This window comes from Lates calcarifer, linkage group LG2 (assembly GCF_001640805.2).
Source record: "Lates calcarifer isolate ASB-BC8 linkage group LG2, TLL_Latcal_v3, whole genome shotgun sequence".
NCBI classification, from domain to species: domain Eukaryota; kingdom Metazoa; phylum Chordata; class Actinopteri; family Centropomidae; genus Lates; species Lates calcarifer.
This window is the reverse complement of record NC_066834.1, coordinates 20,302,463-20,319,348: the sequence shown is the minus strand read 5'-3', so window position 1 is coordinate 20,319,348 and position 16,886 is coordinate 20,302,463. Positions and strand designations below refer to the sequence as shown.

Genomic DNA, 16,886 nt, shown 5'->3' with positions numbered 1-16,886 from the left:
TTTAAGAGACTTTGCTGCTCCCTGGTGGCAATCTGCAGCACTTGCCATTTAGAAGTATTTTGGATTTCTATTACAAATACTGTTACTGACCAGACTAACAAAGCTTGGTGACATAAGGAAGACATAAGAATACAAAAGACACTGCAAGTAAAGATACACAGAACTGCCATGACACATGGCATGTCAAACATATGCACAGTTTAGAGTGACTTTCAGCTAAACCAAAGTATTCTACACTGCAACAGATAAAATTCTAATCTATTATAAACTAAATAACAGCCCAGAGTTACCTGTCCAAGTCAATTCGTTGAAAATTGGATGCAAAACTGTCACAAGGCAACCGAGTGAAGGGAAAGCCAGGAACAGTGATGTAATTATATCCTCCAGAACCACCTGACATAGACATTACACACTGAATTCATGGTACATATTAATGCACTGTATAAGAACTTGAGCTGTATATTTGAAGTTTACAAACTGTAAATCAGCAATAAAGCAGTTTTGCAATTTCACAATATTTGTTAAGTGATATTGCCATATTTACCTGCTGGCTTGGAAAGGTTTGAGACATTTCGGTAGTAAGAGGCCTCTGCACTGTGGGTTCGGCCTCTTAGATTTGTCTCTTGCTTCTTGCCCAGCATATGAAACTGCAGCCAAACCACTCTGAGCACCACCCGCTAGTGGTACTAGATTGTGTGCCAGACGATCTGTAGACTCAAATGACAGCATTGGAGGTGTGTGAGCAAATCTTCTCTGACTGCATGCATGCAACCTGTTTTCTACAAAGGCAAAATAATAGTGAAACAGAGAGTGCAAACAGTCCATAAGATTATGTACATACCATAGCCATTCATGAATATACAATATAAAACCTCTTGGGTGGTTGGTGGGTGAGTGAGAGAGTGTGCAGTGCAGATGGGTCAAACTTACCAGAGTTAGAATGATTCATTGCTTGGGCAGCATTCATGTTTGTTTCTTGTACAATATCTTGAGAGTCAGACTGTAAAATGGTAAACACGATAAACAATGAAGCAAGCACTGCAAACTATAAGCTATTAGCCACATGGCTTGGTCTTCTTTGTCATGACTCACCATCCCCTGGGCTCTCTCCGGAACTACTGATTTGATAGTTGTAAGGTGCAACTTGCAGCTGTTGACCTGCAGAAATATTTGACTATTAGTTCAGTAGTGTTGCATGAAATAAGACACAGAACAGAGTCATGAACATGAACGTAAAAATCAGGCTACTAACTAGGCTATTAACTTCCTGACCGGTCATTTTCTCTGCTGAGCACGAGGCTTAACTTTTAATAGTTACTCTACATAGCATGATACTGTGAAACAATAGTAAAAGTGTATTTAAAGTCATATTTACCATGGGAGTGAGAAACACCCATCTATTACTGACGCCAGTGTCACGTTTATGAGAGGAGTGCATTGTTTTGCCCACAGTCCGCTCCGGCTCCATTTAGCTAATGTTTGCCACAGTTAACAGTTAAGACCAATCTTGGACGTAGGAAAAAAAGCGTTATTGCCGTATCAGTAGCAACTCTGTAAATTCAAAAGAAATATGCTAACGCATGTGCGACTGTTTTGCTAGAGCTAAGATTTGCTGCTTTAAAACCGACGTTCATCTTTACTTCGGGCGCTCTAAACTTCCTTGGAGACAAGCAGTGTTACCATGGTAACGACGGCGTTGCTGGGATACGCTCACTTCCCGTGTCACTAGAAAGCAATCCGTCGGGAAACAAGTCCAAGTGAAACTGTTTCTATAGCTGAAGTTGTGCTTATTGTTGTTTGTAAATCCAGCAGTTGTGTGTCCTGTCTTGTGAACCACGTGTCAAAATCTGCTTTAAAAGCCTATATCATTTTAGTTTATACTGTGTTTACATGGTGTACGTTGCGAGATAAATTTCTCTTCAATCAAATTACCATGAAATAATTGATAACACCTCAAGGGTAGTGTCCTAGAACAGTAGAATTGGTCTGTTTAAAGCCTAAACATCACACTCTGGGTTTAACAGGTCAAATGCAAATTTCACATAATAGCAGACTATTGCATGGACTTTCCCCACCATAATTCTAAACATAATTAAAACAAAAACATTTCAAAAAGCAAGTCATTACATGTACCTGTACCTGTGCACATTTTATCTCTATTTGTTCTCTGCTCCTGTTCAGATAAAATTGATGTAACACTGAGGTAAGAGATTGCTATGATAATGACCACAAGAACATTGAATAACAAACCTCTCTCACAATGGACTGCTTGTCATTATAGGAAAAGGCACAGGTGCGACAAACAGCACTAATGATGGCTCTCCTCCAGTTAGGTGTGTCAGTAAGCCATGACAGTGAGTCACTTGCATTTCTCAGATATGTTGGAATTATTTTATGCTGATTCATCCCTGCTATTAGCCTCTTGTTCAATGTATTCAAAAAATGTACCCTGGCCAACAATGTGTGTCGGCCAGGGTACTAATGACCTCACGCTAAAAGAAATAGACCTGTCTCACACAGCTCGCTAAGTTAAATTGATTACACCTGTTTGACAAGTCATAATGCCTACTGAAAGGAGGTACCATTTTAAAGCGACCAGGAAATTATAATAGACTTTGTTAAGTGGAATTCTTTGTCGTGTCATGAATAGACAGCAATTTGGTCTCCGTCTATAGCCACAGTTTTGGTGCTCTTTCTTTGCTCTGTTTACAGTATAACCTAGGTGATGTTTAATCTCAGTCAGTAACACAACAGAACACCAAATACAATCAAATAGATTGTGTAGTTTATTTTCAGCCTTTTTACTCTGGCAGTAATAGGCGGTTGCTCAGAGAACACAAGTCCAGATTCATCAAAGAGACATCCCACACACTGCCTGTCACAGTCTATTCATGAAGCACAGCCTGACACATGTTATGGGAGGTGATCATCAACAGTTTGTGTGACAGGCCACATTGAAAAAGTACAATGTAAATCCCAGCTGTGTATAGATGTATAGATCCATGTAGCTTTGCCTTATATAACTTAAATGCTTCCCAGAAGAAACACAGACACAGAGCCAATAAAAGGTGTTATTTCAGGATTTATCACATTTTATTTGTATCTCATGCATTCTTCCCCTAGTCTGTGGTGTGCATTTCCTCATTATTTTATCCCACTTATAACATTCTCACCATTTAGGAGGACCATTCGTCTTGTTAAGTCATCGTATTGTATTGTAAATAAATGTTTGCCACTTGTGACATTTACCACATCAGAGTATATTTTTTTCTTTGAAGATTAAGGATTTGTCAACAGGGAGATGGACATGTACAGGCATGGAAATTAGATCAATGTCATTTATTCTTAAAAACTGTACATTTGGAAAAGAAAAATGCAGATTCAGTCTGAGTCTGATATACAACACAACTTTAAAAAAAAGATAGATACTGTTGGTTGTTGAAAGAACATGGGTTCACTGGGTATTTTGTCATAAAAATACAAAAATAAACATGGTGTAATTGTACCAGCAGTGCTGATTTGTTGGCAGAAGCACAGCCTGACCCCTGCTTTGACTGGCAGAGGACATGTAGATGGAGGGACATTAATTGTAAACACAGAATTATTATTATTATTATTATTTTTAAATATGAGAGTGGAATTACAATAATAGGTGTCATATATATACTATAGATCTGCTGCTTACTGCCACCTGGGAAGGAGTGTGTGTGTATGTGTGTGAGAGAGAGAGCACACTCTCGTTTTTTTCTGTTAGTTAATCCAGCTATCAAGCATTTTTAATAGATGGATAGAAGCTGAGGGGATTTATGCTATCTATGTCAAAATCAAAGGGAAAAATAGATTACTTGACAACTATGGGTTAATGATTTCAAGCATCAACTCATTATCCATGCAACACTCTGTGTGAGAGATTGATTTTAGCTGGGAGAAACCAGGGTGGTTGCAGCAACACACAGGAGGAATAACATGCTCAAGTAATAGTTTGATTGTAGCACTCATTCACAGACAGTGTGGTCCACAGTAACCCAATTCCCCAGTAACCTGAGTATGCATGATTTGTTTAATAATCAGGTCAGAGTCCAAAAGGATGTATGATTAGCTTACAGAGAGTAGGCAATCAAGAACACACAATAAAAGATAGAAATTTACTTTAATTTTATAACATTGATGCAAGATTACTCTTTAGATGAAATGTATGCTAATCACAAATTCACATACCTAAACAACATTATTTGTTATGTTGGCTGTGAGACACATTTACAACCAACCATCCCCCATTTGTGCAGTACTCCTCAAACATGGAAGTAAGAACAAGACAGGAATGGGAAAGCAGATTGGTTGCCAAGGCGTCCTTCATCTGGCATGACAAACCATGCCAATATCAAGCTTTGCAAGGACAAGGAGAGGAGGACTTCTGTGAAAAAAAGAAAAACTATTGTTTTCACCTACAATATCAAAAAAATAATAATTATTTGATTATCTAATAATTATTGAAATTATTTACTAGGTTGTAAAAAATTCCACACTGTGAGCCTCATGTCATCAAATTCCCCTGTTAATGACTCAGAATATCTGGATGTGCTACTTTAAAGGGAACTGGAGTGGTGGCAGGCGAGTCCCTTGCTCTGTTGTAGTTGCTGGTCTCATGTTAAAACAACACTATGTGACTTTTGCTGGTCTCTGTAGCCACAAGCAGTAATTAAATACAAGACAGTGGTTAATCAAATGCTGTTGGGTTATGAGTCCAAGCCGTTAAGGGCACTGGAAGCAGTGTAGCCCTAGAAGCTAATAGCTCATACACAGAACTCACTGAACTGAAAAATGGCTGAATGGTCCATCTTCCTCGTGATCCCCAGCTTCTGGAACCCGAAGTGCTGTCACTGTAACAAACATGGCAAACTCAGTTTAAACACTGGTTTTTAATTACTTTAAGTTTTTTTTTTTTAACTGATCTACAGTTTGGTATTGCCCTCACTTGTTTCACTCTTAGCTGTTTGAGCCACTGACTCAGGCATATCTCGTGGGACATCATACCTGCTCACCAAAGTTACATTGTGCAAGAACAGGCTTTCTCAGGGCGCAGAGTGGAAATGACAGAGGCACCATTCTCCCTAATACAAGTTACTGTACCATCAAAATTATTTTAAGCTCTTATTTTATAAAATAACTGCATAATTTTGCTTTAAACTAGCACTTTTTGCAGTGAGACACAAAACTAGTCTGTTGCCATGCCACCAGTTTAAAGCCATGCTAACAGCTCTGTGAGGCTGTGCTTAGGCAAAGCAACACTTTGCTAACATCAGTATTCTAACATGCTGACAATGACAGTGCTAACATGCTGATGTAAACTCCATGACAAACCATCCAGCAGTTGTTGAGATTTCACCTAAAACCACAAATGTCAACCTCACGGTGGTGCTACAGGAAGTCAGTGGACCACCAAAGTCATTACAATTCAGGAGAGTATGAATGCCTGCACAAAAATTAAGTCAACCCATCCAGTAGTTGTTGAGATATTGCAGTCTGGACCCAAGTGGTGAACTCAATGACTAACTCACTGACATCAACATAGCATGATTGGTCTCAGTGTTGAGGTTATTATTAAGTTACTTTCTGTACTAGTGGATTTATATATTTCAATTTGATGTGACTGTATTTGGCTACTGCAAATAAGAGTCCCTAGATACTGAATGCACTGCCACACATTATGTCATGTCTAAAGAAATACTCTTCAGAGAGACTATTTCCAACAGAGATTGTCCTTGGAGGGTTCAAGCCAGAGGTGGGAAAATGGTCAGATGGTGTTATGGTGTGAATAAAATAGCCAGAAGACTGGCCAAAAGATTTCGAGATGATAGTATAAAGGCTGATACATGTACATGTTTTCAGCGTTAGGTACACCTTGTTGAATTTAATCCAATGCGATTAACCAGCACTGTAAAACAACCTGCCCTCATGAAGCTCATCTTGTTTACAAGAGTGTGTCAGAGAGGTGTACTGATTATAGAGGAGTTTGATGCTCTTGAATTGTATTGTATTATACTGAAAGTTGCTGTTGATGTTTTGTACATGCTGTGCTGCACAGAGAAAACAAATGGTTGACAAAGGCCTGAAGGAGGCCATCTATCTATGTCAAACTGGGACAACGGTTTGCCTGAAAAGAGGAAGCTGCTCTGAACAACACTAACAGATGCTTATAATACCATCCTGTCATCACTTCCTGGACAGTTTCACACCCGTTTCCATCTTAACTCTGCTTGGTTCAGGATTTTTTTTTTTTTTTTTTTTTTTTTTTTTTTAGAAATGCTGCTAAATTTAATTAAAGAAAGCAGAAAAAGGCACGAGTCGTGATTCTAGTAAATACTTGACACATGTTTATTTACACTGGAAACAGTTGAAATGACCCTGCTGGCAGACTCGTCACTTGATCTGAGAAAACAAGTCCTCAGTAAGAAATTAAATGCCATCACATTATTTGTTGCCTTACCCCCCACCTCCCCCCATCTCTCACTCGTTGTCTCCCCCCTCCTCCCCCATGTTGCATTGTACACAAACTGGAGCACTGTATGGCATGTGGTGCAGAGAATGAGTCAGACTGCCCACCAGCTGTGAGCCTGGCTTGTCGGTGGGGAGGAGTAAAGATATTTCACGCAGGGCTAGCAACAGCCAACAACATCGGTGTGGGTGATTTACAGGGTTATTAGGATGGAGGCCAGCAACAAGCTATGAAAATGAACACGAGGCACAGCTTACAGAGAAGTATTCAGATGACTGTAATTATAATGCTCCCAGACGAACACCTACATATGCTTTTGTTCTACAATGCAACATCAGTGAAACCAGTAAAGTGGAAATGACACCCCCCCCCAAAAAAAATCCCAAATACACCACCTCAGTACTGCCTGAGGAATGTACTGACCTGAGTAGGAGTTTACATATTACAATAAACTTGGTCTGTTTTAGAGGTGATTTTTTTATTTTCAATTTTTTTAAATATTCTATTTGTTTTTATGTAAGAGAAGTTGAATATCTCCACGACAATTATATTCCTGGAAGTGTGGAAAACTAATTCAAACCATCATCTGAGGACATTAAATTTACAGACAATATAACAATAACAGTTAAATGATATGTCAAATGGAAGTTAAGTTAGACATGAACTCCTGACCTCAGTATTTCTACAATGCTGGTTATAGCCCTGGCAAAGAGTTGTGTAGCCTAATCCCCGAACAACAACAAAAAAAAATCCTCAGAAATGCCAAATGGGATGTGTTACAAGCATAAATCTCTGACTAATCTGCGCCTTTGACAAACTAATTATTTGCAATCCCTAACTGGCTCTCATTGACACCTACTATTCATTTATGAGCTTCCTCCTTCCTTGTGGCAAATGCCCCACTTCACCCCTGCGTGCAACCAGAAGCTGAAAGCCAATTACCCAATTAGCGGCGTTAGAGAGGAGGTCGTCCTTGGCAGGGCAATTTCCCAATTACAGAGGAACACGTGAATTTGCTCCACTACTTAGAGACATGTAACCTGGGCATTCGTGTCCTCACCGAAAAAGACAACACTCTGTGTGTGTGCGTGTGTGGAAAAAAAAGGGGGAAACAGAACTATGCACGCCTTGGTGAACGCCTTCATGCGCTGCCTCTCCTTCCTCTTACCTCCCTCTTGGCTTTGTGTCAGCTTTTGCTTGTGGGTTGGGAATGAGTGCGAAGAGACGCTGCCGCGGCCCAATCCCAGAGCTCGTTTCAAAAGCAGAAAGCCTCTTACATATGAGGAAGTAGCAGCACTAGCAGCAGCAGCAGTAGAAGCACAAGGAGGCTCCAGCCCGTCGGTCTCGCCAGGTCCAGGCTGCGTCTCGCTGGCTGCTACAAGCCCCGCTGCTCCTCAGGGCCCTCCACCGGGTCGGATCTGGATCGGGGGTCTCTGGCGAGCCGTGGAGCGCGTCTTCGGAGCCCCCTGGGTGCTTCTCCGCCATCGCTGGTGCCCGAAGAAGCGTCGAGCAGCTTTACGCACCCCGTATCCTGTCTGCGCCCGCGAGTCGAGCAAGATTAAAACCTTTCAGGGAGGCGCTGCTGCTGCTGCTGCTGCTGCAACAACCGAGGCAGGGAAGGGAGCGGGTGGAAGCGCCGTGACTTATTCGAGGAACATGAGCGGGTCTGTGGGGATCCCCAGTCCGAACCCGGCGGAGCGCGCCTCGGATGCGTCAGCGGAGCAGGGTATCGATGAGGTAATCACAGTGGATCAGCACACGCAGGAGATGGGGACGGTGACGATAACAGTGGCCATTCAAGCGGCGGAGGACGAGGAACCCGAGGAAGTGACACCTAATATTATTGACTTCCTCGGAGGCAGCTGCAGTGAAGACGAAATCGGAAGATATGACAAATCAAGGTTTGAGTTACTTTAAGTTAATTGTCTTAACAGCCACTGATGCTTTGGTATCAACAAGGTTAGTCAACTATAAATCTAAGTCAATTATACTATCACTAGGTAAACAACAACTGTTTTCCCGTGCAGTGGAAGACTTTTTACTTTCAGAATTTTGTCACATTTGTTCATTAATGTGAATACACTGCCCCCCCCCCCCCCAAACAGCAGGGTACAGACTGAGTTAGGAAGCCTTGATGTGAAGGTTACTGGAACCATACCAGTCTATTTCTGCCTCGGATTTTACACTGTTACAGCTTCAGCTGGTGAACTGCCAGCAAACGAGCAGCGTGGGTACAGTTGGATTGTTTTTGTCTCACTGAAAGAATGCCAGTTGTGTAGAAAGATGCTGTACAAACAAGAACTGTAATTCAGGCAGGTGTATCACAGTGACAACAAAAAGACAGTAAACCACATCACAATGTGCGAGGAGGATGAGGACAATAGATGCTCATAGTTGGGAGTGTTAAATCCTCACAGGCATACTTGGGGGTGGGGGGGGTATTATTATCTCCTGGGTTGGACCGACGGCGGGAATGTGTCTAACCACCTGTAGGCAGCATCAGTGGCTGTAAAAGCCAGACACCTGAGACCAAGATAAAGGATGGCACCTTCACACTTTAATCTAATTCCCCTGCGTCATGGCCTGCTATTTTTATCCTCTGGCCTATAAGTTCCCTACTCAGACGACGTGAGCAAAGAGTGAGTCAGTGATTGAAAGGCCAAAGGGGAAAATAAATCGCTCTCTCCATACCAAGCATTTCAGTTTGCTTGTAGGTCACGCCTTAATGTCTCTGTATAGAGAGCTTCTGTAACACTTGTGCAGGCCCTGGTTTTGCAGCACATTTTTTTATATTCATATATATATATATATATATATATATATCACTAAACACCTGATAGGATGCTTGATACTTAGAGGAAAGTGCAGGTGCAGGTTGTCAGCTTTACATGTGGCTGTTTCACCTAATATTCCTGCAGCATTCCTACAGAGGTTTAGTGCACTACTTAATAGTGACTTGAAACTGAGATATTAAGAAATTTCTCAGTATCTCTAACATCTTGCTTTTTAAATTCTTTTGTGTATGGTGACAGTATTCCACTCTAAATGCTGCTGGCTGTCTCTATCTGAAGTCCCGGGCCAGCTGTGCGGTCAGCCGGCTGGAAAGCTGTTGAAGGAGGGTGTGTGAGGGAGGAGGCTGGAGGCTGTGATGAGTCATCCACAAAATTTCATTCAGACCCTCACTCTAATCTGCAGGGCTGCCTGACTGCGCTGCTTCGCAGCTTCGGCCAGGTACCTGACTGAGATCAAATCGTGCCCTAAAAAAAAAAGCTCAGCTATGCAGTGCTGGTACCAGTTTTTGGGAATGGTGTGAAGTTGATGTGGTGAGCCACCATATTCTGTGTGGGAGGGAGAGTCTGCGCCCTTCAGATGGAGAGGTCTTGGCAGTTTCAGGACTGGTGGGGACACTGTGGGTCGAGGTCTGGCACAGTGGCATGGTGACTATGGCTGGAGACACAGCTTGTCAACTGCTGCAAGGAAAATCTGAAAAGGGGGGGGCAAACAGTCCATCTCTTTCAATCCAGCATGTCGCAGGGAGAAATGGCAGGATGAGGATGTACTCCTGCCAACAACTTGTAAGCCTCTGGCTTATTGTATTAATGAAAGTGAAAATGTGTAACAGTTGTAATGCTGGCAGTTTATGAAATGAAAGATTCTGCTGTTTCAGTGGTGCACTAAAGTCTCTGCTGACCACGATGCGTGTTTGTCTTCCCACACACAGCGGGGCCGGGACCAGTGGAGGAGAGCTGGAGGAGGAGAGCTGGCAGCCCCCAGATCCAGAGCTCATCGCGAAGCTGGTGGCTCAGATCGAGTACTACCTGTCCGATGAGAACCTGGAACACGATGCCTTCCTGCTCAAACATGTCAGGCGTAACAAACTTGGGTTTGTCAGCGTCAAGTTGCTCACCTCATTCAAAAAGGTAACCATGGCTGTGAGATATAGTCTGAAAAACACAACAGGAAATTATCTGAAATCTTGAGAAGGCTGGAAATTGCACATAAAGCCTGAGCTATCCTGGGCTAAATTATAGTGTACACACAACATGCTAAATTCTCTGCTGGTGGCTCACAATGGACCATTAAAGGTTTTTAATCCTCATATATTGGCATTCCTGAGCTGATAGTCAGCTGTGTAGAAGTCCAATCACCATTGGTTTACACAATATTTTCCATTGAAATGTACAAATGAAGTTGAAGCAAGGCTGAGGAAAAAGCAGTTGTAAAGCGCCACTTTTAATTCCCAGTGATGTGGAAGCACATAAGCAGAGCAATGACTAGCTGTCTCTAGTGTCAACAAGACTATTTGTTGGGGATGCAATGATATTCTCATTAATTCACAACAGCTGGTGTTCAAGCTTATGCATGCAGATTTGTCAGCTTTTTTTTAAATGATTTTTAAAGATCTGTTTATGCTACAAGTGATCCAAGCACCCCCCCCACACACACACTCACACACTCACTCACTCATTTTACAACAATAATTCAAACGTGAACTGGACCACACTGAGGCGACTCATTGTAAACGTGGAAATTATACAGTGATGAATTGAGTAATGCAGTGAGGCCAGGGAGGTTTGGGTCTGCTGAACAGATATAATGCCATCAATTCAGTAGAATGACGACTTAAAGGAAGGCAATACTGATCTATCATGGTGACAGGCTTAAGTTTGTTTGTTTGTTTGTTTGTTCAAGAGAAGTTCTTGCAGGGATCAAAATGTGTGACTTTGTGGTTATGAGATGGTACTTCTAAACCACTTAGTATCTCACCCACGTAACACAAGTATTGTTTCTTTGCAGGTAAAACACTTGACTCGTGACTGGAGAACAACTGCTTTTGCTCTGAGACACTCAAAGATACTTGAGCTGAACGAGGAGGGGCGTAAGGTGCGGCGTAAATCCGCAGTGCCAGTCTTTGCCAGCGAGTCATTGCCTAGCCGCATGTTGCTGTTAAGTGATTTGCAGAGGTGGCCGGAGGTGGCTGCTCTCACCAAGGATAATGGAGGGAGCGAGGGAGGAGCTAATCAGCAGGAGCAGCTGATGAAGCTGCTGCTAAAAGCTTTCGGAACATATGGCGCCATCGCCTCGGTCAGGGTCCTGAAGCCTGGGAAGGACCTGCCGGCTGACCTGAAGAGGCTGAGCGGCCGCTACACTCAGCTAGGCACTGAGGAATGTGCCATTGTTGAGTTTGAGGAGGTGGAGGCTGCCGTTAAGGCCAATGAAGCTGTGGGGAGCGAGGATGGAGGGGCCAGTTCGCTAGGGTTGAAAGTGGTCCTGATTGGCACCAAGCCGCCCAAGAAGAAGGTACCCAAAGAACGACCACGTGAGGAGGGGGGGATGCGCAAGAGTCGCTCGCTCAACAGCAGAGTCCGAGAGCTACAGTACCATGGGGACGACTCGGCCTGCAGTTCCTCAGAGACTGAGAGCAACCCTACATCCCCTAGGCTGGCCCGAAAGTCCCAATCCTGCAACAAGCTCAGCCCCACCACTGCAGGCATCAGCTTCCAGAACAATCACCTGAGTCCCGGTATGTCCCCGCGTAACAGTCCCTGGTCTAGCCCCCGTGGCAGCCCCTGTCCTCAGCGCAAATCTCCTCACTCCCACAAGTCTCCCTTAGCCAGCGAGGGCAGACTGAGCCCCGAGCCCGGGCGCCGCTGGGCAGACTACTCCTCAGACAGTAGCCTCACCCCTTCAGGGAGCCCGTGGGTCCAGAGGCGCAAGCAGGTGGCATCTCAGGAGAGCAGTCCGGTCGGCAGCCCCATGCTGGGTAGAAAGATCCAGAATGCAGACGGCCTGCCACCAGGCGTCATGAGACTGCCGCGGGGACCCGACGGAACCCGCGGCTTTCACTGTGTCACTATTGGAGAGAGGGGAAAGACTGCTGCTACTCAGACTTGATCATGTGGAGCGTCCTTATGCATTCCTTACCCCACCCCCCACCCCCACCGAGAAAACAAAATGATCTATTGGAAATTTGAGCTGTCCCTGGCCGCGCCGCTCAGCCCCCAACCCCACATTTGAGACTGTGTAGATATATTTTTGTTGAGTGCATCAGTTTTCAGTCTTTGTTATATTTTTATACAACGTTTTTGAGTTACCATGGTAACATTAGTGATTTACTAATGGAAATTTGAGTGAATGTAAATTGACGTTGCTTTGAGAGAAAACTTTACATACACCATGTCACCTCCATTGCTGTCTCAACTTGTTCTACATGGGGTGAGTCGAAGAAGGAGTTCCACCTGTTTTCTTTCTTTCATTTTTTTTTTTTAATTGAAAAGTGTCCTCTGTCTTGTGTGTGTAAAGGCTCACGTCATTGTCTGTGGATGGTGTATTCATGTGTAAATGGCATAGGGCACATGGACTTGATAGAGATATCACCATATGCCTTTTCTGTGTTTGTCTACTGTGAGTTCCATTTTTACATGCTATTTAAACTGAGGCCATAATCGCTCCACTGCCATAAAGGTTGGACAGTAAACTTGGACATGATATGTTTTTTTTTTTGTTTTTATTTAGCCTTTTTTTTTTTTCTTTTTTTTTAATTTCAGTATTTTTTCAGTACGCTTTGGCACTTAGTTGCAAAGGGTCTCTTCTATCCCTGTAAATGTTTATTTGTTCAGCAGGTAGCTGCTTTATTTATTTTTTTAGCTTTTTTTTTTTTTTTTTTTTTTTCTGGGGCATATTTGTTTCCATCAGTCTAAGCTCACAGTGAGGTGTGTGGGATGTTCAGGTCAGGCAGAATAGATGCTCTTAAAGTATGTTCTTGCCTTTACATCTGAGCTTGGGGTATTTGTACAGTGCAATTCCTATTGTACAAATAAATCACTAAAATTGCAATTGGCTTGACTTCTTTTTTTGTTTGTGACACATTTTGAGGCGGTCATGATGGTCTGCACCAACCATGATCCAATCTTTTATCTTTTATTCCAATATGTAACTAGGATTAAGTGAGATATTGTTTCCTTGCCAAGACTGTAGCAGTGATTTCAGACTTGGAAAGCAGAATTGGCACACTGGTGTGTTTTAAAATGGATTGCGCAGATGGGAGGATGATAAGAGAGTTGATGGATTATAAGCTATATCAACCCTGTATGAAAAATAGAACATTTACAAAATGGTAGAAAAGACCATTTGCACAAGTAATTTATTCAAGTTTTCTTGTGTCCTGTGCACCGACCAGAGATGTTGTTCACATTCTCATTTTTTACAATGCTGAATGTGGAGGATGCAATCAGGCTTTTCTTGGCACAGATCATCAGGAAAACGTCAAAAATATCCTGATCCACTCTGACTTTAAATATGTGACACACAACATAACTGGATGCATACGTGCTCATGACTTGTAGCACGTTTGACCCCAATCACAATCCATGTGGATAGGTCTGTCAGGTTTGTACATCTGGACATCCCCATTCATCCACTGTCAAGTTGAATAGCAACTTTGAGTGAACAGCAATAGTTAAGTCACACCAAAGATCCTTGAGGTTTGGATCCTGTATTGGCCACTGGACAGCATCACTGTTGTTTTGAAGACATTCCTGTCTAGTTTTGGTTTTATGTTTGGGGTTGTTGTTGTCTTGCTTAAAAATAAATCCTCTCTCACAGTTTTCTTTCAGCCTGCAGCAGGTTTTCCTTTAAGATCGGTCTGTATTTTTTGTGCTGCATTTCTGTTAACCTGTCCTTTCACAAGCCTTCCAGGCCCTGCTGCAGATAAATGTCCCCACAGCATGACGCTGCCACCACCCAGACTAAACGCTGCTGGGGATGATGCGTTTCTGCTTGTGTGCAGCGTTTGATTTACATCAAACGCTGAGCTTGGTAGAATGAACAAAAAGCGTGCTTTTGGAAGGCCATTTTAGTTTTTTTGTCAGTCCTCCTACATGCCGTCTGATGAACACTCATCCAGATGTGAGCTGGTTACAGCACTTACACAATTGTTGCACACAGTGTGTCCATCTCAGCTGTGAAACAACCCTGGGGCTCCTGCAGTGTCCATAGGACTCTTAGTGGCACCTCACTTTTTTTTTTTTTAGGACAGCCTGTGAGGGACATTCAATCATGGACATTTTCCACAGATTGGTACTTTTCAATAGCTTGCAGAATTGCCTGGTATGTTCCTTTTTTCACATTAAAATTACTAACATCAGCCGTTCAACATTTCACAGTATGAATCTTGATTACACACAGGTGAGCTCAATTCGAGTAATCATGTCCCTGTTAGAAACAACTGGCTACAGCAAAACGTGGTGAACAGTTATGCCATCAATTATGTTGTGTTTTTTAAATGTTCTTAATTTAGATCACATTGTAGAGCTTTGTTTTCATTTTCAAATTAAATGGTCGTCTCTGGCGATTGGTGTCAGAAACAAATTAATGAGACCATTGTGTTTCACAACAAAATGAAAAAGTCCAAGGGCGGCAAATACTTTTTATAGGCACCGTAAATCGTGCCATGTCCTATGGTGGTATCAAATGCTCCTTAGCAACCGTCCAAGTGTGAGAGAAAGGAGGACACAGTTGGAAACTCAGAGTTGTTAGACTTTTGAATTCATGTGGTCGCAGCATTCTGTTAATACACTTTTTGTTAGAGATGCTATCTCCTGTAGGAGTGAGCATAATGGGAGGGCGCAATCTGTTCGACGGTGTTGGACACACAGGGTCAGAACTGGTGCTCCAAAATTCAGAGCTGCGATGGGACTAAGTGGGGTTGCATAAGAGAGGGATGAATAAACTTTTGTTCTCCTCTTTGCATGATTAGCAATTCAAAACCAGGAAGTCGTGATACTGTCTGTCTTTGACAGACAATATTTTGGCTCACAACAGCATGAATATGACTATTTGGGATAAGTATGACAAAATTAAACTCATTTTCTCATGAGACGAAGTTTTATATAATTACCGTTAGTCACAGCAAATGGGAATATCATAAAGAGAGATAATATCAAAACCAAATACCACTCTGGTCATTATTTGTAATTGGGCAGTATCCATTGATGTATGATTAAAAAATCTTTTAGTGCAGTAATTTGGCTGTTTACTCCAGACTTGATTTCCCCCAGACATAATGAGTAAGATGTGGTGATCAGGTTACATCTGTGAACTGTAAAACTTTCCATCTTTCTTTGTGTGCTCTTGTAGAAGTTTTTAGCTCATTGCTCTTCTAAATTATTCTACCATCATATTATTTATCATGGACATTGTAGACAGTAAATGTGTTTACCATAAACCCTTTATTCATTTATTTTATTCTTACGCATCAACACGCCCATTCAGTATGCTTTAAATAACATATAACATACCTATTGACAAGTAATACACAGCAAGATCACAGTGTAAGTTAACCTATTCATGCCAGCATGTTATCATACAGTATGACTCAGACAAAGCGAGGTCATACCGGGACTGTTTTCTTGCATAACATACCGTAGGTAAGCATTTCAAGTCTTGTCCCTCAACTCCAGCTATACTGTATGACAAACACTTGCATCAGTCTGTGGGAGGGAGCTGTAGTGGCTGTGAGGGGGCAGTGACAAAATTGAGGAACTAGAATTAGGGTGGAGTAAATTTACAACAGCATGAGAGAAGCAGCCAATTGGAAAAGTCGACACAAAAACTAAGAACTTACTAGAAAGGAAATGATTTTTTTTTTCTCCCCGTGATTTCTTTCTTTCTTTTCACCCTCACATTATGTAACATGAGTACAGAGACTTCTACATGAAATACTGCTGTTGTAAAAACTTGACATAACCAATAGTGAAATAACTATATAACTATCAAACTGATAAAACATGTTTAAAAACTGCCATCTGTTGCAGTGTGATGCCTTGCTCAAAGGGCCTAAAACAGTACTAGTTTATGAAAGGAGCGTTCCTCAGCCCCTACCTTACCCTCATAACCTCCTCCTTCTGTCACACATCCAAGGGTAAGATAAGACCTCTGGCACCACTCACTGTGTTTAATGTGAGAAAAAGCACAGACATCTGTGAAAATGACCTCAGCTAATAATAGGCCTATGAATTCCTATCAGAGACTGCAGACAGCATTCAGGCAGAAGGTCCAGGCTCACAGCCCCTTGGAACAAAGCATCTGTCCTGCTCAAGCTCACGGTATTGAGATGATGCTGACCTGTGACCTCTTTTTCAGATATCGACAGAGCATCAGAGAGAGAGAGAAAAAAGCAGGGTTTTATTCAGGATAGTTGTGTAATGAACGAAACAGCAGACAAAACTGCATTTAGCTTCCTCAGCTTATTCTAAAACCTGACCACATTGTGCACTGGTGCAGTGTAACCCCATTGAAGCCTAAACCAAGCAGTAACTCATAACACTTAGTCATTCTTCTCACAGACTCACTGGCATCATCTGTGCTGAGAGAACAATAAACAAACACA

General features: G+C 42.4%; 2 protein-coding genes and 1 long non-coding RNA gene across 5 annotated transcripts in view; 1 reads left to right on the top strand and 2 right to left on the bottom strand.

Moving 5' to 3' along the window:
- Window positions 1-2,485, bottom strand: part of LOC108897696 (leucine-rich repeat-containing protein 49) — a 34,656-nt gene extending 32,171 nt beyond the window's left edge. Inside the window, exons 1-5 of one of the 3 annotated variants that reach the window (XM_018697437.2) lie at window positions 2,251-2,485; window positions 1,093-1,158; window positions 931-1,000; window positions 545-779; window positions 291-393 (exon numbers count right to left, since the gene is read on the bottom strand). In XM_018697437.2, the coding sequence (XP_018552953.1) occupies window positions 291-393; window positions 545-641 (200 nt within the window). In that variant the 5' untranslated portion in view covers window positions 642-779; window positions 931-1,000; window positions 1,093-1,158; window positions 2,251-2,485. Of the gene's footprint in view, window positions 1-290; window positions 394-544; window positions 780-930; window positions 1,001-1,092; window positions 1,159-1,375; window positions 1,656-2,250 lie in introns of those variants that run through there. The other 2 variants (XM_018697436.2, XM_018697439.2) reach the window with 2 other exon arrangements.
- Window positions 2,486-4,131: 1,646 nt separating this feature from the next.
- LOC108897695 (uncharacterized) lies at window positions 4,132-7,587 on the bottom strand. Its single transcript, XR_007814807.1, has 3 exons — window positions 7,439-7,587; window positions 4,811-4,880; window positions 4,132-4,414 (listed from the first exon to the last, which is right to left on the bottom strand). It is a non-coding gene; the product is annotated as an uncharacterized LOC108897695 (long non-coding RNA).
- A 19-nt stretch (window positions 7,588-7,606) lies between these two features.
- On the top strand, window positions 7,607-14,111 carry larp6a (La ribonucleoprotein 6, translational regulator a). Its single transcript, XM_018697435.2, has 3 exons — window positions 7,607-8,397; window positions 10,218-10,416; window positions 11,294-14,111. The coding sequence occupies exons 1-3, from the start codon at window positions 7,616-7,618 to the stop codon at window positions 12,389-12,391; spliced, it is 2,079 nt and encodes a 692-aa protein (XP_018552951.1). The 5' UTR covers window positions 7,607-7,615; the 3' UTR covers window positions 12,392-14,111.
- Window positions 14,112-16,886: the final 2,775 nt, after the last annotated feature.